This window comes from Bipolaris zeicola (genome assembly GCF_000523435.1).
Source record: "Bipolaris zeicola 26-R-13 unplaced genomic scaffold scaffold_1, whole genome shotgun sequence".
NCBI lineage: Eukaryota > Fungi > Ascomycota > Dothideomycetes > Pleosporales > Pleosporaceae > Bipolaris > Bipolaris zeicola.
This window is the reverse complement of record NW_006912050.1, coordinates 304765-332369: the sequence shown is the minus strand read 5'-3', so window position 1 is coordinate 332369 and position 27605 is coordinate 304765. Positions and strand designations below refer to the sequence as shown.

The 27605-nt window shown below is 49.4% G+C and overlaps 13 protein-coding genes across 13 annotated transcripts; 6 read left to right on the top strand and 7 right to left on the bottom strand.

Moving 5' to 3' along the window:
* Nucleotides 1–3020: 3020 nt before the first annotated feature.
* On the bottom strand, nt 3021–3179 carry COCCADRAFT_81392 (uncharacterized protein; the record flags this gene model as incomplete). Its single annotated transcript, XM_007708429.1, has 1 exon — nt 3021–3179. A coding segment is annotated over one exon (159 nt), but the record flags the coding sequence as incomplete, so codon positions are not given.
* A 150-nt stretch (nt 3180–3329) lies between these two features.
* Nucleotides 3330–3972, top strand: COCCADRAFT_21612 (uncharacterized protein; the record flags this gene model as incomplete). Its single annotated transcript, XM_007708320.1, has 2 exons — nt 3330–3450; nt 3728–3972. The coding sequence occupies 2 exons, from the start codon at nt 3330–3332 to the stop codon at nt 3970–3972; spliced, it is 366 nt and encodes a 121-aa protein (XP_007706510.1).
* A 905-nt stretch (nt 3973–4877) lies between these two features.
* COCCADRAFT_81052 (uncharacterized protein) lies at nt 4878–7580 on the bottom strand (the record flags this gene model as incomplete). The annotated part of the gene is made up of 1 exon (XM_007708428.1): nt 4878–7580. One exon carries the CDS (start codon nt 7578–7580, stop codon nt 4878–4880), a length of 2703 nt encoding a protein of 900 aa, XP_007706618.1.
* A 677-nt stretch (nt 7581–8257) lies between these two features.
* COCCADRAFT_81446 (uncharacterized protein) lies at nt 8258–8608 on the top strand (the record flags this gene model as incomplete). Its single annotated transcript, XM_007708427.1, has 1 exon — nt 8258–8608. A coding segment is annotated over one exon (351 nt), but the record flags the coding sequence as incomplete, so codon positions are not given.
* Nucleotides 8609–9029: 421 nt separating this feature from the next.
* Nucleotides 9030–9659, top strand: COCCADRAFT_292 (uncharacterized protein; the record flags this gene model as incomplete). The annotated part of the gene is made up of 1 exon (XM_007708297.1): nt 9030–9659. The coding sequence occupies one exon, from the start codon at nt 9030–9032 to the stop codon at nt 9657–9659; it is 630 nt and encodes a 209-aa protein (XP_007706487.1).
* A 579-nt stretch (nt 9660–10238) lies between these two features.
* Nucleotides 10239–11412, bottom strand: COCCADRAFT_31913 (uncharacterized protein; the record flags this gene model as incomplete). Its single annotated transcript, XM_007708353.1, has 2 exons — nt 10239–11163; nt 11240–11412. The coding sequence occupies 2 exons, from the start codon at nt 11410–11412 to the stop codon at nt 10239–10241; spliced, it is 1098 nt and encodes a 365-aa protein (XP_007706543.1).
* A 215-nt stretch (nt 11413–11627) lies between these two features.
* Nucleotides 11628–13358, bottom strand: COCCADRAFT_81251 (uncharacterized protein; the record flags this gene model as incomplete). The annotated part of the gene is made up of 3 exons (XM_007708426.1): nt 11628–12758; nt 12805–13112; nt 13280–13358. 3 exons carry the CDS (start codon nt 13356–13358, stop codon nt 11628–11630), a joined length of 1518 nt encoding a protein of 505 aa, XP_007706616.1.
* A 242-nt stretch (nt 13359–13600) lies between these two features.
* On the top strand, nt 13601–16234 carry COCCADRAFT_81440 (uncharacterized protein; the record flags this gene model as incomplete). The annotated part of the gene is made up of 6 exons (XM_007708425.1): nt 13601–13665; nt 13714–14124; nt 14174–14441; nt 14819–15283; nt 15367–16001; nt 16072–16234. The coding sequence occupies 6 exons, from the start codon at nt 13601–13603 to the stop codon at nt 16232–16234; spliced, it is 2007 nt and encodes a 668-aa protein (XP_007706615.1).
* A 182-nt stretch (nt 16235–16416) lies between these two features.
* COCCADRAFT_31910 (uncharacterized protein) lies at nt 16417–18275 on the bottom strand (the record flags this gene model as incomplete). The annotated part of the gene is made up of 6 exons (XM_007708352.1): nt 16417–16851; nt 16917–17647; nt 17719–17801; nt 17855–17968; nt 18019–18089; nt 18141–18275. The coding sequence occupies 6 exons, from the start codon at nt 18273–18275 to the stop codon at nt 16417–16419; spliced, it is 1569 nt and encodes a 522-aa protein (XP_007706542.1).
* Nucleotides 18276–19552: 1277 nt separating this feature from the next.
* COCCADRAFT_81128 (uncharacterized protein) lies at nt 19553–20922 on the top strand (the record flags this gene model as incomplete). Its single annotated transcript, XM_007708424.1, has 4 exons — nt 19553–19741; nt 19802–19897; nt 20160–20374; nt 20436–20922. The coding sequence occupies 4 exons, from the start codon at nt 19553–19555 to the stop codon at nt 20920–20922; spliced, it is 987 nt and encodes a 328-aa protein (XP_007706614.1).
* An 85-nt stretch (nt 20923–21007) lies between these two features.
* On the bottom strand, nt 21008–23127 carry COCCADRAFT_21605 (uncharacterized protein; the record flags this gene model as incomplete). Its single annotated transcript, XM_007708319.1, has 3 exons — nt 21008–22480; nt 22539–22860; nt 22922–23127. 3 exons carry the CDS (start codon nt 23125–23127, stop codon nt 21008–21010), a joined length of 2001 nt encoding a protein of 666 aa, XP_007706509.1.
* Nucleotides 23128–23921: 794 nt separating this feature from the next.
* On the top strand, nt 23922–26295 carry COCCADRAFT_31908 (uncharacterized protein; the record flags this gene model as incomplete). Its single annotated transcript, XM_007708351.1, has 5 exons — nt 23922–24803; nt 24851–25124; nt 25177–25467; nt 25524–26003; nt 26066–26295. The coding sequence occupies 5 exons, from the start codon at nt 23922–23924 to the stop codon at nt 26293–26295; spliced, it is 2157 nt and encodes a 718-aa protein (XP_007706541.1).
* A 154-nt stretch (nt 26296–26449) lies between these two features.
* COCCADRAFT_285 (uncharacterized protein) lies at nt 26450–27260 on the bottom strand (the record flags this gene model as incomplete). The annotated part of the gene is made up of 2 exons (XM_007708296.1): nt 26450–27118; nt 27171–27260. The coding sequence occupies 2 exons, from the start codon at nt 27258–27260 to the stop codon at nt 26450–26452; spliced, it is 759 nt and encodes a 252-aa protein (XP_007706486.1).
* Between the last annotated feature and the right edge of the window lie 345 nt (nt 27261–27605).

Genomic DNA, 27605 nt, shown 5'->3' with positions numbered 1-27605 from the left:
ATCTGAGATCTGAATTAGATTGTTGCACAAGCAGACGGAACCATCTATGTTATAGATCTGATACAATAGCTAGACCACAACCACGCCTCAAGCTCCTCGGAGGAGAGCATAGTAACCCCTCAGTCGAGAGATTGCTGGAGATCGGTCCATACGACACGCGCCCAGGAGTATGCTTTTTGCTAGACCTGGGCCGTACAATCTCCGCATGCCACCTTTGCAGCGCACACAGCCTTGGTCGCTGGCGGCCAGCGGATAGCCCAAAATGACATGGGTGTCACGCTACTTTGCGGCGTAGTTCAAAGACTCGAACTGTGGGCCAGCCTGAATTTGTCAAGTGGCGGGCGTGCTAGTGGCGTGCGAATACCCTTGCCACTAGCCACCCACCTGCGCACTAAGGCTTTCCATAGCATGAATGCTACACTTGTCTTCTCCATGGCTTAACGCCTAGCGACCGCCCAGAGTGAAAATCGCGGGGAATATACCTGCATGGTTTGATGCCCTTAGCAGGTGGCTGAAGGGAACTTCCAGCGTGGCTTGTGGTGATCGGTTCACCAGGGTCTCGATTCTTGAGTCGGTACGTACATTGTTGCTTCGCAGAGTATGCTCCATCGTCGGCCCTGTGAGGCGGTCGTTCAACCTGCCAAGTTGGCGCCAAGGCTACATTTTATGGGTGACAAGAATGGCATAAGCCAAAAACATACTCAGCACATCTGTATCCAACTAGCCGTTGATAGTACACTGATAATGCAAATGATGCAAGCAGACGATCGGATTGGGAACGAAGTCTCTAGCGGCTGCTTGCTGACAGCCGACACAGGGGTCCTACCATCGTCGGCGCATCGTAGTGGAGGGTATCCATTATCGGCCGTGCTCAACCCAAGGTCTTTGATGCGGCTGCGGTCGACCCGTTTCAAAGGCCTATACTACAGCCACTCCTACTATTTACGCAATATTGCAGGCTGTTTGATGTTGGTTGCTGAGCTCCATCAGACGACAGGCGCAGTATAACAAAGCCAGTATTACGCTCTATTTGTGCAGGCAGGCGGCATATACGGCCATGGGTTCTTCAGTCACCGTCATTTTCAGAGATGCCATCACTCCGCCAGAAAGTCGGTAAATTCAAGAACCGGTTCAACGAACATAACTGCCGCGGAGCCTCCGTGTTCTAGCCTACCAGTCATTGCTCAACCAATTAACCAAGACGCTCATCCCTCTGAAGGCTGTCCAGTCGAAACTTTAGTTGCTGTGCTTCAATGGGCATGCAATTGTAATGGTGGTGGTGGTGGTGGTGGTGATATAGACCACCATGATGATATATGTGTAGGATGGATGCGCGTCTCTCACTGTGATTCTGGAACGGCTAAACGTGTTACAATTGCGCATAAAATTATTGGAGATGAGGCACGACGAAGGCTACAGTGTGGCACAGTTTGGAAAATCCATCGTCGGAGCAGAATGAATCCAGATGCGGAAATGATCAACGTCTCGTGGACTCGGTATGAGTGTTATTGGAATCAATGAGGCACGACTACTCCACCGTGTATCAAGAACAAGCAAATCCATGGGAGGGGGGCCTTATTCGTGTTTGTCTAGCCTGGATGCAAGATGTACATGATTACCGCACTGGTTATGTGTAGTTAACAAACCACTGCCAAATGCAACTAACGCACCATATTTCAAACGGTGCCAACTAAGTAGTATTATCATATCTCTGAGTAAAAAGCATAACCATTTTCCATTCTCGTGAAAGTCTCGTTTTTGGACACGGGTGTATTCGATAGAATGTCGGCTTGAGCCGAGCTGAAGAAGGCGTGATGCCGCGGCAGCAAAGCCGAATAGTGGAGGAGAGTATGTGCCAATCGTCTGATTTCGAGCAAGCTGTGTTGATGGATTTTAGGAAAAATTAAATCCGGAGCCGCTAGTGGGAATGACTAACTAGGCTATATGCCATGGTTCTGTGAGTATGCTAGCAAACATATTCTTCCAAGTGGCAGTATATCCGTGTTAAGTCTCCACACACACACACACACACACTATCGATACCAGCTGCTTGGGACCTTTTCCCGGACGAAAATCAGTCTATCTTACAGTGAAAGTCGCACCATTGTAGAGAGTGGAGGTTTATCGAAATGATTGGGCTACGTGACCGCGGAGGAGACAAGTATACAGGCTGGTACCTTGTCGTGCTTTGCAGTATCCTCTGCCATGGTAGCGAAGTGACTTGACCCGCTTGTGGCCTCATGCTCTCGGCACGGTTGGAGTGTGAGGCAACTCAATCAACCGTCGCCATGACAGTAGTGAGCAACTAGATGCTTGCTATTTAGGTGTTGAATAAAGGAGGTTTGGGTACACCTAGCGTACGGCCTAGCGTGTTTGCATACTATGCAGGGCCTTGACTTGAATTAAACGTATCAGCTTCACATGTCAACTCCACAGCTTAACCAGCAATGATAGTTTGTCGGATGAAGGGAATGCGGGAGATGGATGTCCAAGAGCCTCTACTGGAGCAAGCGAGTCATCAGCTTTCTCGAAAAAAGCGGATGCAACAAACTCTCACCTTGTTAGTAGAGTTCAGTTACCATTTAGAGCCATGGAAGCTTTGTAGGACTCCACACAGAACAATCTCTCAGCCCTGCCGCTGCGGGTCATTCCTTGTACAGCCAATCATTGTGGTTAGCGCGCCGTGACCATGCCTGCATCCAACTACGCACGACTTGTGGAGCCAACATGGTGATGAGACTAAACTTGAAATTTCGCTTCGCTGCAGCAAGCTACAATAAGTCGAAATCGATCTCTATCGGAGTCCGTATTCTGGATCGAGTATGTTGAGCGATTGGCGATGCGATCAAAGATTCTAGCAACGTCTGATGTTGGACAGCCTAGTGCAGTTACCTGGGTACCGTTACCGAACAAGCGCCAAGCGCGCTAACCGAGATAAGCTGGCGTCAATCCCTCAACATCGACATTGATGCCGCCGGCTCAATTGTGATCTTCCTCGTAAGCGCCTCCGCCTGACAACATCAATTCACTTGCACCGTTAAATCCGGCCCGAACGTTTCCTGTGCTGATGCCCACGGGCACCCGTGTCTGCTACGGCAGCCCGTGCCAGCTGGGGAGACTGCTGCACTAATGACACCATGGCGGCGTCGACGAATCCCTTGGAGAGGGCCTACATATATGCTCCGCGGAACAGCCACGCTCACCAGAATAGGGGTGACGAGACCCAGCTCTAGTAAAATCCGGACAAATTCTTCGCACGGACAAATTCGTCGCAAGGACGACCATCAGTAGCGAAGTCAAGCCCACCTCAGTGTTCTTAGTCAACATCCATGCCCCGTCACTATCAATGGGCCCGGGGTAGACGTTCAAGTTCACATGCAACTCTTAGACGCAGATTGTTCTTGCGCAATGATTCAGTCGGCATGGGGAAAGCGAAGCGCACAGTCCCAGGTACGTCAACGGACTCGCCACAGGAACTAAACAGCCTGTTCAAGACTCCACGACTGGATCCCGTGGGATGATCTCTGGTCAACTTGCTCGGTGTCGGATTCCTCGCTCTCCGTCCATTTCAACGAGCTCAGGTTTCTGTTTCTTTGTTGGACATGGAATGCAAGGAAGAGTTCCTTTTGAGATCGTCTTGTTTATGCTGAGACAGTATGATACTGATGGCCACTTCATGCGTTTCAGCAATGTGGTGTTGACTTCCACTGCCTCTACAATCTCCCAGGTTTTATGCGCATCTTCGGAGTTCATCTATGTTCTTTCATGCTCAAATCAGTTGGCCAACCACCAGGATTCTATGCATATGTGTTCCCGCAAAATATTTCAGCAAGTCTCTGCATGTCCAATCAACATATGTTCACAGAGCAAGACAACGATGACCACGAATATATAATTCACAACCACTGTTACTTAAAGAACGTCTATACATGCCTCAGTGCACATAAGATCTTCACTTCTATCCCAGCGTAAACCCCGTTCTGCTAGGAGTTGAATCAATAATTTTGCCACACACTCAATCCACCCCTTTCCCAACGGTCTTTGACTTTCAAACTGAATTTTATCATAAAATATCATGAATAAAAGAAAAAGATAGTGCACCTTTCTCAAGCATCCCTGATAAACAAATATTAAACACCTTCCTTCTCCAACAACCGTCCAAACACTTAGCCAACCTACACATAATCATGCTTCACTGGCTACAGTTCGGAGTTGCACACATCATCACTTTGCCAATCCCTCCCCAGAAAATACATTTCTTACACGACATCAAAGAAACACCATCTTGCCAGCTTGTGCATTCTCGACAATGTCAAAGACTTTGCTGAACATGGAGTCAGATACTGGACTCCGATACATACATGTAGACCTTTACAAGTACACACACACACGGTCTCCAGTTCGCAATCCAGTTCGCAATCCAACATAGTCCCTTGCGTTCTCCCTCCCTCCCTCTCCCTCTCCCTCTCTCCCTCTCAAAAAACAAAAGAAAACAACGTGCACGATGCGATTTATGCTTACGATGTATGGAGCAATGCCATTTAGGGAAAGGCCATCACACTCGTGACATGGAAACTGTGAAGGATTAAATCACGCTGAACGTTTTCAAAGTTATTCGGGATGTATTATGTGAATTAAAACAGATTAGAAAAAACGCAAGGGATATAACAGAGTATGTAAACGTATCAGACATCCTATCCCGAAGACCACCAACGACACATAACCATCACAGTCCGACATCACCACCACCCAACTCGAAGCAACATCACACGGCATCTCTCAATCCGTCTCTCGATACTAAATACATCCAATTACTTAATAATCTAGTTGATAGATATATAAATATCCTTTCTTCCCAGACCACAACCCCCTTCTCCTCACCGCGCCTTCTCCCCCAACCCCACCCCCTTCTTCCTCGCCTGAACAACAGCATGCAAACACTTCCCCACAGCCTCCAAATCACCCAAAAGCGTAACATGGCCGCGGTCGCTCGACACCACGCCCCCCTTCACAACACTGTACCCAGAAGGTACCATAGCCGCGCGAGCCAACACAACGCCATCTCCACTTGCAAACGCAAGTTCATCATACACATCCGCGCGCTTGATAGCTTCTCTGCTTTCCACCTTCGCGCCGTAAACCGTGGGGATGGATTTCCCGTAAATTAGGGCGATGGGGGGATATCGGTTTGCGGCCGTGTGTTCAGGTCGGTGGTCGAGTTCTTGCTTGAACTTCTTGACTTCCGCAAGGGTGCGAGTTAGGTACTCAACAGCCTTATTGTACGGGATCGTAACGTGGGTTGCAGGGTTGGGTTCCTTGGAAGTTTCGGTGGCCTGGTTGTGGCCCATTTGCGGGCCCATGCCGGCTTGCTCGGCACTGCCTTCTGTGACGGCGTTTGCGGCGTTGCGGGCTACGTCGGAAGTGTCTTTTGCGGAGCTGTTTTTGCGGGGAGGAAAGGTGGGGAGGACGTTTGAGACGGCGTTCATGAGGCCACTGACGCTGAAGGTGCTATCTTTGGGGGGCTCGGGACGCGGCAGGGGTGCTGCTATGCAAGGGGATAGGCGGCATTCCTTCCAGGTGTTTACGTCAAAGAAATCGACGGGATATTCCTCTTTGGTATGTTTGTTGATGAAACATTTTCCGTCAAGGGGCAGTAGTGCATAGGACGTGCGGATACTGAAGTTTACTTGAGCGGTCAGTACACGGGAAGATAAGAGTACGTCGTCCCCGTTCCGGAAGGGGCCGAGAATGTTGACACATCGCTGAGGTACTCCAGCGTATACGACTCCAGCAACAAGGTCCGGACGCTGATTGATCACATGGCGGGTGATTAGACCACCTAGTGAGTGTGCAATCATTGTAGCGCCCCGCTTCTCTGGAGGCACTCCCGGCTGATTACAAGGCAGTGTTTCAAGAAACTTAATCATCTGCCTACTGAGAAAATGCGGCGATAGTCTCCAATCGTACCCGTAGTTGTGTATTCTCAGCTTCCCCTCTTTAGCGTTATCGCTCGCCCTCAATCGCTTGAAAAGGCGTTTTGCAATATCAACCGGGCCAATGTGGGTCAGCATACCACTAGGAATAATAGTCTCATGCATCTTCTCATCAGCATCTGGATCAAGAGGGACCTCAAGATCTACTTTTCGTAGATTCAGTCCAACCTTGATCGGCACCCACAACTGCCGATGGGGAGGTTCCGCTGACCGCAAAACAGAGCCACGATAGCCTCCCAGTATCACCAGATCTCCCTCTATTTCTTGAAGAGCCTGAGTGAAGTACGGATGCATTTCATTCTCTGCATCTCCAGGGCGGAGTGAAGATCGCTTCGGTTTTAAGGAATCACTGCGTGGTGTTGGTCCAGATGCACTTCCACGAATGCCCGCTCGAGACGCAGGTCTTTCCTCGGTGTCACGTGCCTTGGACACATTGCTGAAATTACGGTTTCTGAACAACTCGGTACTTGAACTCAGGTTGAAGTTGTGCAGCGAGGGACTCGGAAGCTTGAAGTTCGAGTCTTGCCAACTGTCTTTCAGGGCCTTGAGCCTGCTATTAACCTGTTCATGTACACTTTCAAAGCGCGAGTCGTCGCCCAGGGATGACGCAAGAGATCTTGTCCGATACAAGAGCAGAGACCCTTCGGAGTTGGACCGACGCAGCCTGGGCGCCGGCCGTTCGACTGGTGTTTGACTTGTTGGAGAAAGAGTTGATGAGCTGCTGTCGCTAAATTCACGCTGTGGTACTGGAGCAGTATTGGACCGCTGAGAAGCACTTGAAAAATTGCTCGGCTCATCTCTAGAGTCGTCAGCTGCGGACTGACGAGCACCGTCGTGTTGTGGTATGTTTTGAGGTCGTGGTGGGTTGGCAAACGTATCCCGTCTCCTCTTACTAGATTGCTTTAGGGCAGTGTCCACTGATGAAGATGACAGACTCGGTAGCGAAAAATGCATGTCTTTGTAAGACTTGGTAAGCGAGGCTGGTATATTAAAGTTTATGTATTTGCGCACAGCCTCGCCCATTGAACTTCCCGAGGACGCTCGCCTTCGTCCACTATGCAGGTGCTGGCGCAGCATAGCGCGATGATCGCCCTGCTTCTCCTTCTGAAATGTCTTTGGGCCGGCGCGCCATGGTGAGGGAAGGCGCGTTGACGGATCCGATTGTTGTCCACGGTCGGCATTCCTTGCCGTCTGGGCGGACGCTGGCTTGAGGTCGGGTTTCTCGGTATGCTTGGATGTCACCGTCGGTGACTCTGGTATGCGTGCAGGCAATGCCGGTGTTTTCCGTTCTGGAGACGTTTCGGTAGCCTCCTGCCAGCCGTCGAAGAAGGCCCCATCTTCGGTCGCGTCGAGAGCCGCAGCCTTTTCCGCAGCCGGTGTCTTTGGAGAGGTGAGACGCGTCTGCTGTCTGCCGATGCTGACGCCTATGGCCGACTGCACTGTCTCGAGTTCCAAGGCCCTCTCCTCTGGCGTCTCATCCTCGGAAGGAGTGAGGTCACCGTCGATGATAGAGGCGAATTGGATCTCGGCGAGGGCATTTTGGCGCCGAGGCTGGCTGCTCGCTGCATTGGGTGCTGGCTCTGCCATGTTGTTATTGGTGGTGGATGTTTGCGTGGGCTGCAATCATGGCTCGAGAGCCGAGTCGAGTCGTCATGCCTGCGGCACCTTGCTCATGTCGTTGTGTGGCAGTGTTAGCTACCCGCCCACTGCCGAGGGCAAAAGAGACTATAGGCCTTTGACCTGGCGGAGAGGCCTATCTCGACTCCTGCCATCTCTTTTCAAACGAAGCGACGGTCGCTACTGTGTCTGGAAATGGTGTGAAAACTGCAATGGCGACACAGTTCGATGGAAACGTTAAACGTCACATGTGAAGCGCGTCTTTGTCGCCGATTGCGTCTGCCCAGCCACCAGCCACAAACGCCACGCTGTACCTTAGTCAGCCCATATTGCTTACATGTGAGAATCGACCAATAAGACAATGCAGGATAAGTTCTCCGCCTGCTAGAGCACTACTTTGTTGCAAAAATAGTCGAGATGTGCACAACATCCCTACCGTATGGAAAACTTCTCATCTGGATAATTCTTGCAGAGAATTCCGAATACGCCAGCGCCATCCCAGCAACGACGACTTGAGCGATCTATCTCTGGACGAAAGCTAGCATCGGCAGTACTAGATATGACAGCTTGTAGCATGCTCGAGGCATTTAAGATTGTTCCAACTGCCGATATCTCATTCGATAAGCCATTGGCATTTCTTGGGAACAGTGCGGGGATTCACCGCCAATATCGTCGTTTCTCCTCTTTCCATCGTCGAATTCCATGATATTTCGCTTCAAGATAAAACCACTCACGAGATCAATCTTGCCACACTCGTACACATATATGTACATGCGGTGTTTCTCCCCTCGCATTTTTCATTTATTCTGTCATACAACATACCATCTGCAGCACATGCGATTGCGACTCCCATTGCGGCTCCGAGCTTTTCCGTTGTGGTACACAGGCTAGCCTCGGATGTCATGCGTCTCAGGAACAAGTCAGCCGATCTCCATCAGACCACCACTCAGACACGTCCAAATAACAGCGCACGTGGTCCTTTGTTACCGATGGGGTAATCGATTTCATAATGCGGGGCAGTTTAGACATACAAATCGTCATCGCTACCGGTTCCTTCTCGCGTTCAGCCGAGCATTCGCCGTCCGCCCGACGACAAGCGAGGCAGCGACCGCTCGTCGTCACGCAACGTCAAGCATGTGCATGCTGATCGACTGCCGAGTGGATGCATAAGTAGGGATTCTCGTGCTCTAGTGTCTGTGCTGAGTGAAGAATATGATCCAAGTTTGCAGTGCACGGATCTACGTTGAATCTTGAAGTCGAATTGAAATATATTTATAAAGACGAAGCATTAGTGATAAATAACCCACCTTTTTCAAGCCGCCTTAGAGTACTGTACTCAACCTCTCAATCTGCCTTGGAGACTCACATTCGAATCTCATATTCACATCGTACGATAATTTCAAAACAACAACAATAACCATGGCATCTCTACTCCGCCTCCCAGCTCCCCTCCCACCAACATCCCTCACACTGGGCCAACTCATCACCGACCCTCTCTCCAACAACTCCCTATCTCACACACCGTCAATCGCCCACGATGAAATCAACAGTGTCCCAATCGCCCAAAAAACAACCCTCAGAACCCTCACAAACCCCACCACATTCCTCTCCCACCTCGCCCACTCCCCGCAAACCCTCTCCTTCCTCCGCAAAACAACCCTCCAACGTAAACCAATCTACCTCGTCACCGCCCTGGAAACCACGCAGAAGCCCTCTTCTTCTACCGCATCCTCAACCTCCGTGCGCCGCGTAGACTCCGCATCAGACATCCACTCTAAATCCTCAAAGCAGCTAGAGGATGAGTCGATATTAGCGGTAGGGCTAAGAGAGGTGAAATGCAAAGTCGAGGATAGAGAGGCGCCGCATGCGTTGGAGGATATTGGGTTTGAGTGGGGGTATTATGAAGATGGGGAGGAGGATGGGCAGGTGGCTGTTGGATTGGGTGGTGTGCTGAGTAAAGGGGAGGATCGTGGGGATGGGAGTGAGAAGGGGAAGATGGAACAAAGAGAAGAAGAGGATAGTGGAGATGAAGGCATTGGAGGGTTTTGAGCAATGTTCTTTATGATGACTTTTCTTGCTGTTGGTGTTATCATGGTTGGACTTTCTTTGACGATTTTTTCCATGTCGATGATTGGAATTGGGGGCTGGGAATAACTAAATGGACGAAATGGGCTGCAGAAGGATAAGGGAAGGGCGGAAAAGGCTCAGTGAGCTGCATGGGATATAGCATGGTAAATGGCGTTATTGATACTTTTCTCATGTATGCAATTTGGATTAAGCCAACAAAAGGCCGGCAATTCCTCTTCACAAATCCCAGTTGACATTGCCGTAAGGTGAAAAACTGATCAATATATAAACCTCAAGCCTTGCTGTAGCATCTGGACGTCTGTTCAAACACACATACTGTCCATCCCACACGACAAAGACTGTACCAAACAAACACTCCATGCTTGGAATACTGATTCAATTCCACACGACTCCTGTTCTAGCAGGACATCTGTGGGATTCGTATTCTAACAAAACCCTTAGACGAAGCGTGTCATGGTTCCCCGTCTGAACAGTCATAGTAGTACAAGAAACACCTAAGCTCCCCATACCCAAACATAGAATACACAAGCCTCGTACACCCTAAATAGACTCCCCAGTATCAGCTCTCGGACGAATACCATCAGCAGAAAAAGCCCAGCCACGGCCTTCAGTCGGCGTCATAGCCCTCCGCTTCTCTACGGGACTCCATTCCATACCGGGAGCGGGCAGCCCCGCAATGGCCGCATCGTCTCTTGCTCTCTGTCTACTGCCGCTCCTACGATGACCAGCACCATCAGGTCTGGAATTCGCATTCGCTTCTTTTGCACCATTCAACCCCTCCGGATCTGTAACCAGCCGCACACCCGCCGAACGCTGACGTTCCCTCTCAGCATTCAGCCGCTTCCCCTCAGCCTTCTTCTTCTCAAACTCGATAATCAGCGTCTTGAAATACGCTTCTGCTGCGCTCGTTGCACTGTAGTGTACCGGCGTCCAGCTATAACTATTGCTGGCAACCGGATTCGCACCGTACTGCAGCAACATTCTCAATGCCTTCAGCTCGCCGGCTGCAGAGGCATGATGCAGCGCCGTATTGCCCTGGTTATCACATGCAGACAGTATATTCGTGCCGTGCATGATCAACGTGGGAATCAAGTGCAAGGTGCCAGACCCTGACTTGCACGCAAGCATCAGCGCATCCAAGCCCGCCTTGTTCTTCCAGCCCACGCATTCGGGGAATCGCTTGGCGAGGTAGACGCCGCATTCTTCTTTGCCGGCCATGGCGGCGAGCATTAGTGGCGTCTCCCAGTCATTGTTGCGACTGATCATGCCATCTTCATGACCGGCATCGACGAGGAACTCGGCAATGGTTGTGAAGCCATTCTTTGCGGCAAGGTGCAGCGAGGTGTTTGAACGATCGTCAAAGTCTGGGTTGCGGATGTAGTTGGGGTTGTTACGAATGATGCGCTTGACCAGCGAGAGGTCGTTCAGTAAGATGGCGCGCCGCAGACGCCGGGGTACGTCAATCCTGATGTTGATGTCAGAACAATTAAGGTGTCTGTCTTATGCATTGGCGTATGTGAAATTGACGAGATAGGACTTACATGGCTGCCCCAATCAAGCATGGTGTAGTTCCCAAGAGAGCATTGGCAATCTGGTCAAGTCGTGACGTGAGGGAGGACGGGCAGTGGGGCAGCAACGCGTTGGGTCTTGAGCTGGTTGCGGGGGCTACTAATTCACGAAACGGCGTCTTGCTGCAACTGGCTAGCACATGCATCGATGTGCGGCATGGATGTCCTTTTGGTTTGGCACGCTTGCCTTTTGTCACATGCTTCTGCATAGTGGGATACAGGCACTTTTGCGAGCCTTGCGTCGTCTCAAGTCTGTTCTATTCATGCATCATTAACATGTTGATCTATCTCGTCTCTGCAAGCGCTTCCTAATACCAGTTCCGCACATGGCTATCGTACACGCTCGACTGTCAGACCCCGCTTACAAGCCCTCAAAGTCACCAGCCGCATCATCCTCATCAATGTCTCCGTCCTGAATCTCCTTGGCCAACTCGCGTTCCCTCTCGCGCGCCTCCTGTGCGTTTTTAAGTTCTAGGCGGTGTTGGTTCATTGGGTAGCGCATTGCCTTGACGCACTCGTCATGCAAAGTCAGGCACGCGCGAATACGTTCATGGAACGCCTCGCCGGGCTCACGGGTTGCGTAGATGTCTCCAGCCACCTTTGTCTGCATAAAACCCTTCTCGTGGTCAATTGACGCCTCAATCACTCCATCGCGAATAGCCTTTGCGACAATGTACTCGGCTGACTCTTCACTCTCGAGACCAAGGCGGATGCAGATGTCGCGGAGCGAAATGCGCGAGTAGGAAAGCGACAGCATACGGATGCCCGTCTTGATGACGTTTTGTCGCAGACGAAGAATAAGCGTGTAAGTGCCATCACGGTGGAAGACGGATGAAGATTGTTGAACCACCTTCAAGAAGCCCTGCAAGTCACCCACACGGACAGCCTGGACCAGACGGAAGTAGGGCTCCATGGCACGCTCCAAGCGGGGCTGGCTAAAGACATCGCGCTCGGGAATGTCACCCATCAATAGCTCGACAACGCAAAGAAGCTTCATAGAAGCCTGATAGAAGCCAGTTGCGCAGTGCGCAGATGGCGACTTGCGAGTCGCGCTGGTCAAGTGCTCGTGTGCCTCGGTGTAGGACAGCTGGATAGCCCTTATGCGGCCAAGGTAGTACAGGTATCTCGCAACCTGGTTATTGGGAGCATTGGCTGGGAATTGTGTCTGCGCCACAAGCAAATCGGCTTGTGTGATGTCGGCGGTCGAGAGGTAGTTTCGGAGCAACAGCGTAGTGACAGAGGCTTGGGTATCGGGGTCTTTTCGGAGAACAGCGCTTCGGAGAGCAGCAAGCAGTTTTCCACGGATAGTGATAACGGCCGATTGCTTGGATGGGGGCTTGGGGTCCATCTCCTCGTGGAAGAGTGAGAAGTAGAAATAGGCCTTTGCCGCGAGCGAGTCAAGTGTCCGTCTGTTCAGTTCTCGGATCTTGTCTACCAGCTTCTCGGAGAACTCTGCGCCCTCTTCAAACTCCTTCTGGTCGTAGAGATATACCTATTCCCGTCAGTCGCTGTCCGCCCTGTACCCATAACGAACATACCTGTATCAAGATGGCTATGTAGACGTCTACCTCGGGCAATGGCTCCTTGGTGCTGTTTTTGTTGAGTTGTACCTCCTCCTTATACTGAGATACGACGCTCTGTATCGCCTCGCCGTCCATGCCGATGTACTCGATGAAAGTCCGGGCTGTGGCGTTGTTGGGCGAGTATGTCAAGATGACGACGGAACATAGTACGCGGTCGGTGAGCCTCTTGCGGAGAGAAGATATTGAGCGGAGAGCGCGCAGAGTGAAGCGGGTATCGAACTGGGCCACGGCGCGCTCGAGAAGGACAAAGTTGCTGCGGATATCTACAGTCGTTGGATCAGCACTCTGGACCAGGTACTTGCAGGCCGCACTCTCGGTGGCAATCATATGGTTGGTACACATCTTGCGGACCGACCATGCCGTCATGCAGCCAACACAAGGGCATTTTGAGGTAAAATGCATACTGTAGGGTGCAGATTGGGCGACTTACCAGCAATGGCCTTCTGCTCCACGTTCTCGATTTTGGGCGTCTCGCCCGCCGTAACGACGCCTTCCATGCTGTCCGCCATGATGGTCGCTCTTGTAATTTCTGCGGATAGAGAGGAAGGTGCGGAGCGAGGATTGGTGGCAATGGAGGTTGGCAGTGGTGAGCGAGGGTTGGTGGTGTTGATGCTTAGCTGAGGGTGGAGCTCCCAGCTTCACTGACGCCAGCGCGGAACATCGGGGAATAGTTATCGAGCACCGAGCGCCCGCCATTGTTTACCCCCGCGTCACCCCGGCATACCCTCCTCGTGTTCAGGAATTGCACATAATGACACTTCTGGACGCGTATCTGGAGCAAATATCGCTTTGCTCGGCCTCTATCGCTGAATTACCGTATGTTCCTTGCCTGTGGACTGCACCCTTCGACTGAACCCGTCCCAGATTCGCCCCGCCAAAGATATTCACCAATGCGCTGCTGCAAAACCATGATATTACCAGCCTAATTCGCGATACTGAGCTTCATGAGCGAGCCCTTTTCTCTGTCCCTCCGCCGCCAGCAGCCCCCAAACATGCGGAACCCGCTCCATCGACCAACAGGCGCAACACTATCTTCAACCCCAATGGAGGGGGTGGTACTAGCATATCCGGAGGCGGCGCCAATGCAGTAAGAGCGCCTAGACGTAACACAGCTGTTGCTGCAGTCTTGGGCAATGAGCTGGTAGAGAGGATACGGAGAGGTGGTGGAGGAGGTGCGGGTTCAGGCTTGGGTTACAGAATGTACAACCCCAACAACAAGAACGAAATAGACGTCGAGTCGCTGTTGGAAGGAGCCGAGAAGCTTCTTGGTGTCTAGTATGTGTAGTCAAAGAGCACAAGGCTCAACCTTGCTGACAAGACTCAGCCCAATACCAGGCGTGCACGACAAGATTGCAACCTTGCGCCAACGATATGCTCAAGTCGCAGCATCAGTACAATACTACGAAGAGCGACTAGCAGAACAGCAAGTCCAGCTCGAACAGCTGAATCGATCACGAGAGGATTACATAGATGAGGCTGACGAGACCCAATGTGAGCCTGAGCCAGTTGCGCCCTTGACTGAGGAAGACTTGCGACGGGAGGAAGAGGAAGCACGCCAGTTAGAGAAGAAGAAAAAGGAGCTTGAAGCCCGTGTTCATTCAATGTCGAGAGATATTTCTGGCCTGCGATGATGATCTGCCAGCTTTGCAATAAGGGCCTAGACCCAAGAGTTACAATAAGATACCCCGTTTCTTTCGCAAGCATCCGCGTTTCCCATTCTCATTTCTGACCTCAGATCAAATCAGGACAAAGGTCCGGCCAAGAGAAAAATCCTCTGAAATTATTGGACACGCGATGTAGCTGACCGCATTAGCTTAATAAGCTGGCACATGGGACGCCTCATGATCCATTTTATATAAATGGGCCTTGGAGATAAACTGGTCTGAGGAAAGATGTTTGAAAGAAAGACGTCTAATCACAGAACACAACCATCATGATTGATTTATCCCTTGCACCTGAACAAAAGGAGCTCCGGGCCAATGTCCACGCCTTTGCTAACACCGTTCTATCCAAGGCTCCGACCCATTACTCCCACCTGGCCACACAGACAGAGCGCTTTCAGTCCACCCTCCCCATATATCAGACTGCCGTATCTGCGGGTCTTATCAAGGGCCAAATTCCCGTACCCTTAGGGGGCACTTCTGCCGGACTCGTCGACGCAGCCATTGTGATAGAAGAGCTCCATGCCGTAGAGCCAAGTACTGCAATCACCATCTTGGGTACTGGACTGGGTCTTACGCCTTTGATTCTAGCCGGAAGCAAGGAGCAACATGAGAAATTTCTTGCACCATTCTTAGAACAGACGGGAGAGAGACTCGCAAGCTTTGTACATAGTGAGCCTCAGGGGACCGCTAATTGGCTGGAGAAAGGAGCACCAGGCTTGCAGACTACAGCGTATCTAGAGGGAGAAGAATGGATAATTAATGGAGAAAAGGTGTGTCTTGAACGAACGACTTGAATTCTTTGATCCAATCACAATAACTGTGTGATAAGTATTTCATACTAACAGCTATACAGCTATGGACCACAAACTCTGGAGGCTGGGACCAGCGCGGAGCCGATCTCCAATGCATCGTTTGCCGACAAGGAAAACCCGATATCCCCCAGGACCCTGCTTCAGACCCAATCTCAAACATCCTCATCCTCCTGGTTACCCGCTCTGATATTGCCTCTAACGACCCCTCTGCCTACCAAGTCCTTGCAGACCCCTCGCTAGGGGGTCACAAATCCGTCAATGGGCCCCACTCCCGCTTCACCAACTTCCGAGTCCCTGCCGCCAATGTCCTCGCCAAACCGGGAGAGGGCGCCCAAGTAGTCGAACAGACTTTTGGCATGTCTGCAGCTATTGTCGGCGCAATGTGCGTTGGCATTATGCGTCACGCATTCGAAGCTGCGCTCGCCTTTTGCAAAAGCGAAAACCGAGGCGGGAAGATTCCTGTGCTGGAACATCAAAGTGTGAGCGATAGGCTGATTGATGCCAAGATGAAGATTGAGGCTGCGCGTGCATTGGTGTGGAAGGCCATGTGTGTGCTGGAAAGTAAAGAGGAGAAGGTGGGCTGGCAGGCGAGATTGGAAGTTGCTCTTGAAGCAAAGATCTGGTGTAGTGAGCAGGTCACTCAGGTGGTACTGGGGTGTATGAGCGTTGTGGGCATGTAAGTTGCCCCATGTTATTTGCCTAATTTGCCAACGTGTGGTCGAGATGCTAATGGAATATGTGTACAGGAAATCTTATGCCGAGGACATGCCATTTTCCAAGATTCTGCAAGATGCGGCCTGCCTTCCGTTGTTTGATGGTGGAAATGTTGGGGTCAGGAGACGGCAACTTGAGAAGATTTTCCAGGAAGATGGTTATCAGCCTTGGGGCGCGACGTATCCGGAACAATAGCTGGACTGATGAATGGGTTTTGTTAACTTGGAGCTCAGTGTAGGTAAGGATAATGGATGCTTCATACCTAACCAGTGCAATTCCTTACTTGGCTGCGCTTTTAGTACACACAGTGGTATTAATAGATACAGCCGACGCACTGAGAGATAATTCATATCGTTCAATACGCTAGAGCCCCCATACTACACTGACTTCTTAACATACTCTACTGGGCCTTTGTAGGTACGCCTACCAAAGAGAAAGTAGTACACCACTGCAACGCCGAAAAGAACACCAAACATAAGACATGACCAATTCATGTTTACCAAGGAGGGGTACGGTGCTTCTGGAAAGGCGAGGAAGACAATCGCAAGCACATTATACGAAACAGCGCCAAAATTCACTAAGATGCCTGCTCTACCAAGATTGAAGCGAGAAGAAAGGATAGGCTCTCCAAGCAACCTTCTTCTCAGCATGCAGCTGATCATTGTGGTATCGCCAATGGAACCACTAAAAGTTCCCAAGGCCACTATGATGTTGAAAGCGAGGGGCGAAACGATGATGAGAAGACATACAAGTGCCGTAAACATAAAGGTAAAAACTACCGAGTTGAGGGGAATATTCCGGCCTTTCGGCACCTACATATTGTGTTAGCCAACATTCTCGAATACTGCAGGTGTCGATGGAAAAGAGCCAGCCATACATGAGAAAGCCACCCCGAAAACGGTAACCCCCCATCTCTCGCCAAAGACCACAACTGTCTCGATGCAGCCGTCAACTGATTAATACAGGCGAACAGCATCATTAGCACAACCACCACCGTCATCACATTCGCTGCAACCCTCGACTCAGTCGCATTAGCCAGAATCTGTATCCACGGCTGTCCCAACTCCGTCTTCCTCACCCCTGCCCTCTCCGTCCCCAAATTCGAGAAAACCGTCACAGTCATTACAATCGCAAGTATGTAATTGGTGAGCGACGTCGCCACCATAGCCCTCGGCATCACATCCGCCGCATCCTCCACTTCCTCCGCAAGATGCACCGCAAGGTCCGACCCGCCAATCGTCAACGACGGACCCAGGATCCCCACGAGCGTCGCAAGACCTTTGTTACCCCAACCGCTCGGATCGTCAAACTCCGTCCATGTATCGTGTACGTTTGCGCGGGGTCCCATCACCCAGAGGACTACGACGAAGGCGAAGAAAGAGAGCATGTGTAGGGTTAGGGCTATGCCTTCCATTAAAGGTAGTTTATTGACGAGGAGCGTATTCCAGAGGATAGAAGAGAGGGTTATGAAGATGGAGAGGAGGGTCCCGTGCCAGCCTTTTATCGTGTATGAGGGGAGGTTCAAGGCGATGAGGCTTTGGATTTGCTGAGCTACGGCGTAGGAGGTACCTGCGACATTGACTTGCCAGGCGAAGACTGTGAGCCAGCCTTCAGGCAAAGCGGTTGTTAGTGCGATATAGAGAAGGGTGATGCAGAGAAGGTGTGAGGTGGTGGCGTACCGACTATGTAACTTACAAATTGTTGCTGTTTGGGTGGTGCGAGTTCGGATACCCAGTGATACTGACCACCGGCTATTGGGGCCCTTTGGAGAGTTAGTGAGCTGTTTTTTGGAGGCGGGTGGGTGTGTTGATGTACATAGAGACCATTTCTGCGAAGGAAAGGGTAACGCATAGCATGCCGGAGCAGACGACGAGGAGCATCCAGATGCCGCCGGCAGGTCCTCCATTGAAGAGGGAGATACCGGTTCCGCTTTGAAGATATGTCAGTTTGCCTCTGGATCAGTTGGGTTGGGGACGTACATCAGGGAGTATTCCCACGTGCAACCGAGGACGACGCCGAATCCATAGATTGACAAAAACTTGAATTGTCGCTGAGGCTATATTGGTATCTTGCAGCTCTATCGCAGAGCTCGTGAACGTACCCTGAGCTGTTGGCGTTTGCCCATGCGATCCATATCTTTTTCGTCTCTTTGCGTGCCATGTTTTTTGTTTACAATGGGTGTATTTGCTAGTTCGATACTTTCGTCGGAATCGATCGTATCTGTAAGACCTTTCATGTTTGGTGGAACTTCTTCCAAGACAGAAACATCAGGCAGAGAGATGAAACATGTGGACAATGATTCAAAAGACAATGAAGGTTTGTGACACAAGAACCTTTGATGCTATTTCTCCGAAAGGCGCCTCTGGCATGTGGGCAGCGATTCATCTTGATGGGTTGTTCCAGGGATGTCATATAACTACCGCAAAACGCCTGTCAGTCGACAAGATTAAGTTTGTGGAGCTGCAAAGTTGTGAGAATCCATGCAACTTGGTATGGGGCTTTGATAGTTGACTGGGAAATGTACTATTCAGGAAAATTCTTGCATGGTCTCTATACGACTGATCACAAGATACCACTATAGACCATTTCCAGAAACCAATAATCGTACCATGATAGCCAGCCAGAGAACGTACCAAGAGTGAGCGGCAAACTTTGGAAACTGCCAAGAAACTCTACTCGCACACACACAGTCAGCGGACAGTCCAGAACCAGCATTAGTCTTCAACTGAGAAAGCATACCAACAAAATAAAACCGAAATAGGTAGGTAGAGCGGAGAACTAGCCAGTTGCGATCGCTGTTGAGGTCAGAAATTAGTGCAACGAAGGTTACAGCCAAGCGAAGTTGCGGCCCGTTCATATCGTCTTGTGAGTTGAACATTTCTAACCACTAAAATCACGTCTTTCCCTCGGATTCGCGCGGGATGATAGGTAACCCATATATACATTACTGAATTAACACCCCTTTCGGTATGACTTTACCAGTGCATCGGCACCTGCACCCCCGCCATGTTGCCAAACGCATTGACTCGGACTTGGGAACTCCGCATTATGAAAAACATCAACGTATGAGGATGTTTCGTTCTTAAAAACCCATGCAATTTTGGTCGCTGCGCAGTATCCGATAAGAGTCCTCTTTCCGTGTGACTATGACACTGTGAGGCAACTGCCGAACAAGGATACAAAGATACCAGAGATGAGGCTGTGAGTTCGGTACTTCGGCTGTAATCATGTCATATACAGTTTGGATTACGTGGCAGGACAATCTATGAGGAGATATTTTTCATTAGCATGGACAAAACTGGACATAAATTTCTGGACTTTAAAATACGTTTGGTGCATCTTGTAAATGATAGGGCGATGGGTTGATAATATGGCCCATTGATCGGTTTCATATGTTTTTTTCTGCTTTGCCAACCATTCCATGAGCCCCAGGTGACCAGAAGAAAACCAGAGGGCATTTTTGGTGCTTCATTGAATTTTTCTCCTTCGTGCCCGCTTCGCTGAATGTAACAAATGGCTTTCTCAACTGCGTCTCCATCAGATCACCGTTTCGCTCGCATCACACCCCACGACCATAGCGCTACGCTTTGGATAATTATTATTCTATCACCCATATATGCTACCTTGGTCCTCGGAATACGTCTAGGATACACAAAATGGAGAGCATATGGCTTTGATGATCTTGTCGTTATCTTGGCACATGTATGAATTTGAGCTCCTCTAATTTTTCTTTTGAGGCAAACATTACTAATTATTATGCAGATTGTGGGGGCTGGAATGTGGGTAACACTACTGACGTCTATTGGGCATGGTCTTGGAAAATCATATGATATCCTTGATGATGTAGACATATCACGAGTGCAGCAGGTTCGTAAGAGGAAAAAAAGGTGAGAGCGCGTGCTGAAATTGTTACCAGACCTTCTTTGCTGCCCGAATCCTACTTTATATCGCACTAGCCCTCTCGAAGAGCTCTATTCTTGTCCTTATCTCAGATGTCTTTGGGAGCATGCCAAAAGTCACATACACGGCCAATGCCACCATCGCGTTTCTCGCGATATGGGGCATAGCTGGAGTGATTTCAGTTCCGATTGGGTGTAGAGTTGAGAGAATTCTACCCAAGTCTGGCATCAATCACTGCGTGAATTCTGTAAGTCTTTTTAATCCCTTGCTCAAGTATCCGCTGATTGATCAGATTCCTTGGATGCAAGCGCTTACTATCATTGATATTATCACCGAATGTTTCACTGTTCTAATACCACTTCTGGGTCTATATCGTAATAAAATGCATGTTGAGGATAAGGCAATCGTCATGGTGGCCTTTTTCACTCGAATACCGTAAGTCGCCTTCTCATCTATATATGGTATTGTTGAGAAAGCACCAACATCATCCTTGTAGAAATGTCGTTTTTTCTGTTATCTATCTGATTGCATATTCAAAATTCGTCAATGAGCGCCAGACTGCTATCCAAATCGTCCCGACCGTCGTTTGGCAAAGCACTCTTCTATGTTACAGCCTCATATCTGCCACAACACCCACGCTCAAGGGTTTCACCCAAGGATTCAAAACTACAGGCTTATCTCTAGAATATGCTAGAGATCTAATAACAGGGGAACTTAGTGGGGCACGAACAAGCATCGCGCTGAGACCCTTAACAACGTCAAGGCCAAGCTCAATTGCTTCAGCCAATCGAACCATTTTACAAGCCCACAGTATATCGATACAAGGCAATTCGAAAGAAAATTCTAAATCAGCCACTCTAGCATCAAAGGCGAGAGATGGGTCACGGTGCTGCCGTGGCGAGAGCTCTTCGATAGCCAGTCGTGAGTCTCGTCAAGTTATGAGTAAAAAGGAATGGAAGGTCCCAGACATCTATAGATTGTGAAAATACAGATCATTACGATAACTGACTAATAAATGGCCAAAGGCTATGGAACTCCTAAGATGATTGAAAAGGGTTTACCTTGGTGCTACATCATTATAACCTCACTACCAAACGCTCGCTTGCCAGACCTTGCTGACGAAGTTGAAATCGCAATTTGATGTCTTTCCAACGACTTGAACAATATAGGTGACATTCCACCAGAATTGAACCATATTTTGAGAGTAGTGCCGTGAGAAATGGTTAGAAGCTTCCTGAACAGTTGCAGCAAGCATGTGAGCCATTTATCCGTACTCCTGCGGCTTGGATCGTCCAGCAAGTCAGTAGCGTCAATGACAATGAAGATGACAGAATTTCCGGTGTTACAAAAAAGCCATTCCAGAACCTCTAATGCCCGTGGGAACGTTCTCAAAGTTCCGTCCAATTCATCCCAATGGACATCTTGGATCAATGTGGTGTCTGACTTAATAACTGGCGGAAGAATTTCGATCAACTGGCGTATTAAACTATACACCAAAGCAACCAGCTCTATTGTTTCGCGCGTACGGCCTTTAGGTGGGTCTTTAGCCTCGAGTGAGCATGAATACGAGCAAACGGGCAAACCCGCTTCTCGGATCACATTCGTATACTGACCTGCCGCACCCGAAGCATGAGCGATTTCTCCAAAAGGATCTGAACCAGAGGTGTACAGGATCTGAGAATCAGTTGCCATCATCCACAATCTTATTCGGTCTGCTACTTCCGGATCTACAACAGCGGTATTGTTTTCGAAAGTTCCCGGTATCACAAGTTTGGCGCGGTCGAAGTGGTCTTCCAGTCCAGACGAACTTAGAAGTAGGGTGTCTCTTGTGACTTCCGGAGCATAAGAATCCTCAAGATTTTGCTGCATTAGAGCGCGTGAATCAAATGCCTGACCTGATCTGGGAGTGTTGATATTCTTAGCTCTTTCGATATATACCGCGTCCTCTGGGCAAACTAGTCGTTTTCGAGCATCTCCCTCGAGGATCTCAGACATCGCAGCGCCTGTTTCTTGTTTTTTTATCTTGTTCAAAACACCCACAAGTATGTTCTCGAGAGTCTCCTTGTTGGAAAATTCTTCCCGTCGCTTTTGTTCCATTTCCTCGTAGAAGCGTTCGTATCTTCGGCCAAGAACATCATGTTGAGCGGAATCCCTTTCGAGAAGCTTGGTCATGAATTTGTCAAGCTTGCCTTCCATCTCTTCATGATAAAGCCTACTAATCTGGGCATCCGCTTGAGCCCGAAAATCAGCCTCGTCGTGGACTAGCTTTGCTAGTTTTTGGATCTCTTCGACTTGATCGTCGAAAAAGTCGAGGAGGCTTTCATTGAAGCTACCGAGAAGACGTTGAGCAGAACGCTTGGTGTACCATCGGATGATTTCTCCAAGAAACGCAAAGATCTGACTGTAAACACGCCACATGTAACTCTTCATCGTGTTGTTTTCGAAAAGCCATGAGCGCTTCTCTATTGCAGCGACTGCGTCATTGATCTCAACCAGTGCCTTAGGTAACGCCTCCATCACTTTGGTGTAATTTTCAGAGGCCTGCGACATCGTTAATAGTTGTTCAGCACACAGATTCCTTTATTTATGGACAACAAACCTGAACTACTGTAGCAAGAGCTCCATAAAAGACTGTGACATAATCATTGCTTGTTGGCAACATCTTCAAAGCCGTAGAGTGCGACTTGATTGTGTTGCAGAATGTACGGAAGTGTTTAGTGGCCCGCCGAAATTTGTCCTTTTCTTTCTTTTGTTGTAAGCGATTCATCATATCTTCGACTATCGACGTAACGTCCTCCCAGGAGCTAATTTTCTCGGGAAAGACATCCTTGGGCTGACCCTTCTGAACTTGGGCGCGGAATTCACGCATGGAACGCTCCAGCAAAATTCTAAGCTGACTCAACCTCGCCAGTTCCTGGGGCCTATGTCAGATATCTTATTAGCAGTCATTACATGTCTATATGATTATAGAAAAGTCCTTACCTAGTAGAGTTGAGGTATTCATTGATCTGCCGAATGCGTTTCTTCTGCTGGCTCTCATCGTCTTCAGCCTTCTCCACAAGGGCTTGTTCTAGCTCTGTTCCACTATCATCACGATCCTCATATTCTGCTTTAATGCGCATAGAAAAAACCCGCACGATCTCTCGTGGCACATACTTCTCTTCCTCGGATGCTTTGAATTCTACCATGTTGACGCTTTGCCTCCCTTGAATCTAGCTTCCAAATCGCATCGGCCTTACAGCCTTATACGTCCAAAACAGTTCTGTAATCAGCCTCATGGCTACCGAATTGCGCTTCAAAAGAATGCCTCGGACATTACCCATCAAAATGTATATTTGGCATGTGCATATCAACTTCTTGACCGGAAAACCTGGACGTGGCGAGTCACCATTGGATAGGGTAACGCCTAGCCTTGCGCCGCATGCTGCTCATCACCTTTACCCGCTTGTACCCCGCTTCTGGGTGATCAATTCTCACCTATCCCATTACATGCATGGCTTTATCAAACAGTTCGGTCAGGCCGAGCTATTTCTAAAGTGTGGGGGCCATTGGATGGGGGCCAAATCTGCAAGGCTATGGAACGCCAGCATTGTGTCTTTGTGATTGCTGATATGTATCAGGGAAGTCCCCCATATGCTGTTTATTTTCTTGACAATGATCTCTATTCATAAAGCTCCTTTTCCTGCAATAACGACTCTGAAAGATGACCGTCACCCCAGGTTCGAGCGAACCCCGCATTTTAATTCGAGATTCAGGGATTGGGATGCCGCCTACAGATAGTAGCGCCAACGTCGACAGCTCCAAAGATAATGAGGAAGAATGGCCTGGGGAGGTTACCTACGAAATTCGGTACGAAAATCCATTTGGAGGGCATCTGCACAGTGAAACATTGAAAAGACGAGCACACGAATATGAACAGTCTACGTTGCCTCAGTCATCAGTAATGTAAAAAGCATATCTAAAATTATTGTTTATCACACAAATGACCAGTATCTATAGGAAGGTTGTCGATGTTCGGAGTACATGGCTTGATGTTGATGCGTCCGATTTCTACGAACAGACGAAGGCAGACCCGAAAGGTACCACAGAAGAAACGGAAACCCCTCATAATGAGACAAAAGATGAAAAGACTTTCAAGCTTCCGCCCTTTGACTCACATGGGGGTTCCTATATTGAAATTACATCTCCAGCAGTGTTGGAAGCCCTACGAAGCGTGGTTGATTATGCCCCCAGTTACGATCTCGGAGCGCGAAAAGTCAGAATTGACTGGCCATACTCACTTCTGATTCACCATGAAGACGCTCTCGCTGAGTACCAGGAAAGACTCGCATCATCAGATTGTATCGGGGGCGCTTGCCCAGGCACGTATGCCTATAGGCACATTAGCATAGTCAGAAATTTCGTCAAGGCGGCGGTCGGTGCAGCAGTAAGAGTTGAACGCGAGCGCCATGCAAGAGGAATGGCTACTTTTGAAATGCTATGGCTCCTTTTCCCTCCTGGAATCGATGTGCTGTATGATAGGGATAACACCGGGGAGTATCAACCATATGTGATAAGATCACAAAACTGTTCTGTTGTAAACGAAACTGTCCGCTCTATTTCCTTCAAACTTTGGAATATGGAATACAATGTGCTTTCCATCTGTCCGTCCGTAACAGACGATTCAATTGAACCGTTCGCAGGCGAAGTCAAGATCAGTTCTTTGGCGATCTACCCTTTTGAATACCGTACCCAGAGCAAGATATGGGGAGAAAAGGAAGACGCCAGGCAGTACTTTGAAGAGAGGGGCAAGATCTACTTCCAGCTAAGGCGGCTGGGTTGCTGGAACTTCCGGGGATATACCACTTCGTACCCCCGGAACCCGGTAAGCTTTCCCAAATCAAGCTTTTCGATTATTTTGACACGGTCTAGATAGAAGGACTGGTCATTGCCGATGACGACCGGTACAACGAGCGATATGATAAGCTGCCCACGAGCAAAGACGACCCAGAAACGGATTACGGGCAGGTGTTTGACCGAAACTGCTGCAACAATTGCCGTGAAACTATAAGCTCGCAACGCAAGCCGTATAGGTTCAGTGGCTATTCGAACATCAACTTCGTTAGCGGGTCTGGTATGACGGACCACCAGTATTTCCTTTGCGATTATAGTTCACCTGCATATGTGTTGAAACAACGCCAGTGGTGTATGTGCAGCAGTTTCTATATACCTTGCAGACATAACTGACCAGTTCACAGGTCACCTGGATGTCGCAGGATTCCGTCCAGTAAAATATGACAAGTCGATGATAGATACACTCGTGATGAAGGAACCGCGTATCAAGCAGCTCATCCAAGGTCTGACTCGCAAATATCTCATCGGACTACAAGCAGAAGCAGAACGTGAAGCGGAATTTGGCCAAAAGGTCACAAATTCAAAAACACCGGCATCAACAAAGCAGTGGTCACCCGATTTCGTCAAAGGTAAAGGCGAGGGGTTAATCTTTCTTTTGCACGGAAAGCCAGGTGTTGGGAAGACTTACACAGCCGGTATAACAAGACACTACAAACACATCAGTTCGCTCAAAGACTGACTCCTTCCCTAGAATGCATTGCTGCCAATGCTGAGCGCCCTCTTCTAACTGTCACATGTGCCGATATTGGAACAGACCCGCTTAAAATTGAAGAAAACCTGCTGGTATTCTTCAAGTACGCAAAAGCATGGAACGCCATCCTTCTCATCGACGAAGCCGACATCTTCATGGAGCACCGGCGCGTTCAAGACATCGAGCGCAACAGTCTTGTCGCTTCATTCCTACGCGCAATGGAATACTACCAGGGTATCCTCTTTCTCACTACAAACAGAGTGGGCATGTTTGACGAAGCTTTCATTTCGAGAATCAATCTGACAATATACTACCCACCATTCTCCGACAAGGCCAGAGCAGAAGTCTGGGAATCGTTTTTCCAAAAACTAGAGCGCGAAAGGGAGGGCGAGATTAGAGTGCATAACAACACGCGAGCATACATCGACGAGTGCAAAGAGCTCAAGTCGCTGCAATGGAATGGTCGTGAGATCAGAAACGGTACGTCACAGGTTGTCTCATCTCTCTTCTAACATATGGATACTAAATTTTTTCTGCTCCAGCCTTCCAGATTGCCGTGTCATTGGCGGAAACCGACGAGGAAAGAGACAATCGCGGTTGCATCGTTATCAAGCAAAAGCACATTGAGGCAACGGTGGAGATGTCCAGATCCTTCAAGAAATACCTAAAGGATCTGTACCGCAAGGATGAAGATGCAGTCGCCGCATTGAGGGGGAATAGAAATGACCCTCGACCCAACACGGGAGATGAGGGTGGAGAGGAATACCACTAGGTACGATGAGAGGTTTCGGTATCGTGATGAAATTTTCTGCCCTCTGAACCATATCTTATTTAGAAAATTTCCTAGAGCAAAAGTTGTATATACCGTCTTCCAGAAGAGGCCTCTTATGCACAGAATCTCCATGCCATTCACTTTATACTACACACTACACCGACGACCCACCATCAATACAAATATTCTGCCCCGTAATACTCCGACTCAGCGCCAACACCCTCACCTGATCCGCACAATCCTCCACCGTCGCCAACCTCTTCAACTTCGTATTATTAATAGCAGCATTGCGCTTCGACTCCGGGAACTTGAGGCCCCACTCTGTCAACAGCATACCAGGACTAATACTGTTGACTCGGATCTTGGGCGCTAGAACAACAGCCAGACTCTTCATGAGGTGGATCTGTGCGGCTTTGGTGACGGCGTAGGGAACGCTGCTTCCGCTGGGCTTGACACCGGCGACACTAGCTGTCGAGATGAATGTGCCATCTGTCTCGGCCAGGGCGTCTTTGGCGGCATATGCGAGCCACAGATGCGTCTTGACGTTCATAGTGAAGCACTTGTCCCAGTCTTCGTCGTTGACTTGTTGCTCGATGTCTGTGAAGGTCGTCATGCGAGTCCAGCCGGCGTTGGAGACTACGACGTCTAGTCTGCCCATTTTTTCGATTGTTTCCTTGACGAGGCTCTGGACGGACGGCTTGGACGACATGTCCGCTTGGACGAGGTGGAAGCGTGGGTTTGCTTCCGAGGAAGCGCCAGGTATGGATGAGAGTTCCTTGATGAGGGACTGCGCGCGGTCTGAATTGGAAGAGTAGTTTATCACCTGACTTGGTAAGTTTCTATATCTCAGCGTGTGAATTGACTATTCAACGTACGACGCGGAAGTCTGGCGCCAGTGCGCGGGCTATTTGGGCCCCCAGGCCCGCTGAGCTCGCTGTGATGAGAGCAACTTTTGTAGCAGCCATTATAAATGTCGAATTTTACAATAATACGTCTGTACAAAAGACATATACTCTGGTATAAATAGTTACTGGGGTACGATCTTGCGGATAGTAAGGCGTGTAGTGTAGGACGCGGGGTCACTACGCATTCCGTCATCGGCAGTTGGTCGCGGAACCTTTCCGTGCAACTTACAAGGTGTGGCAAACTAGATGTGGATAAGGGACACGAAATCAAGAAACAAACCCCCAGGAATCGCAACCATAGTATGCGCAATGGGTGTACAGTTTTCCGTTGAAGAAAAAAGCGTTAGCTTCGTGCCCAAACAGTGATTATTAAGGTCGAGTGGACGATGCGCTATGGAATAGTGT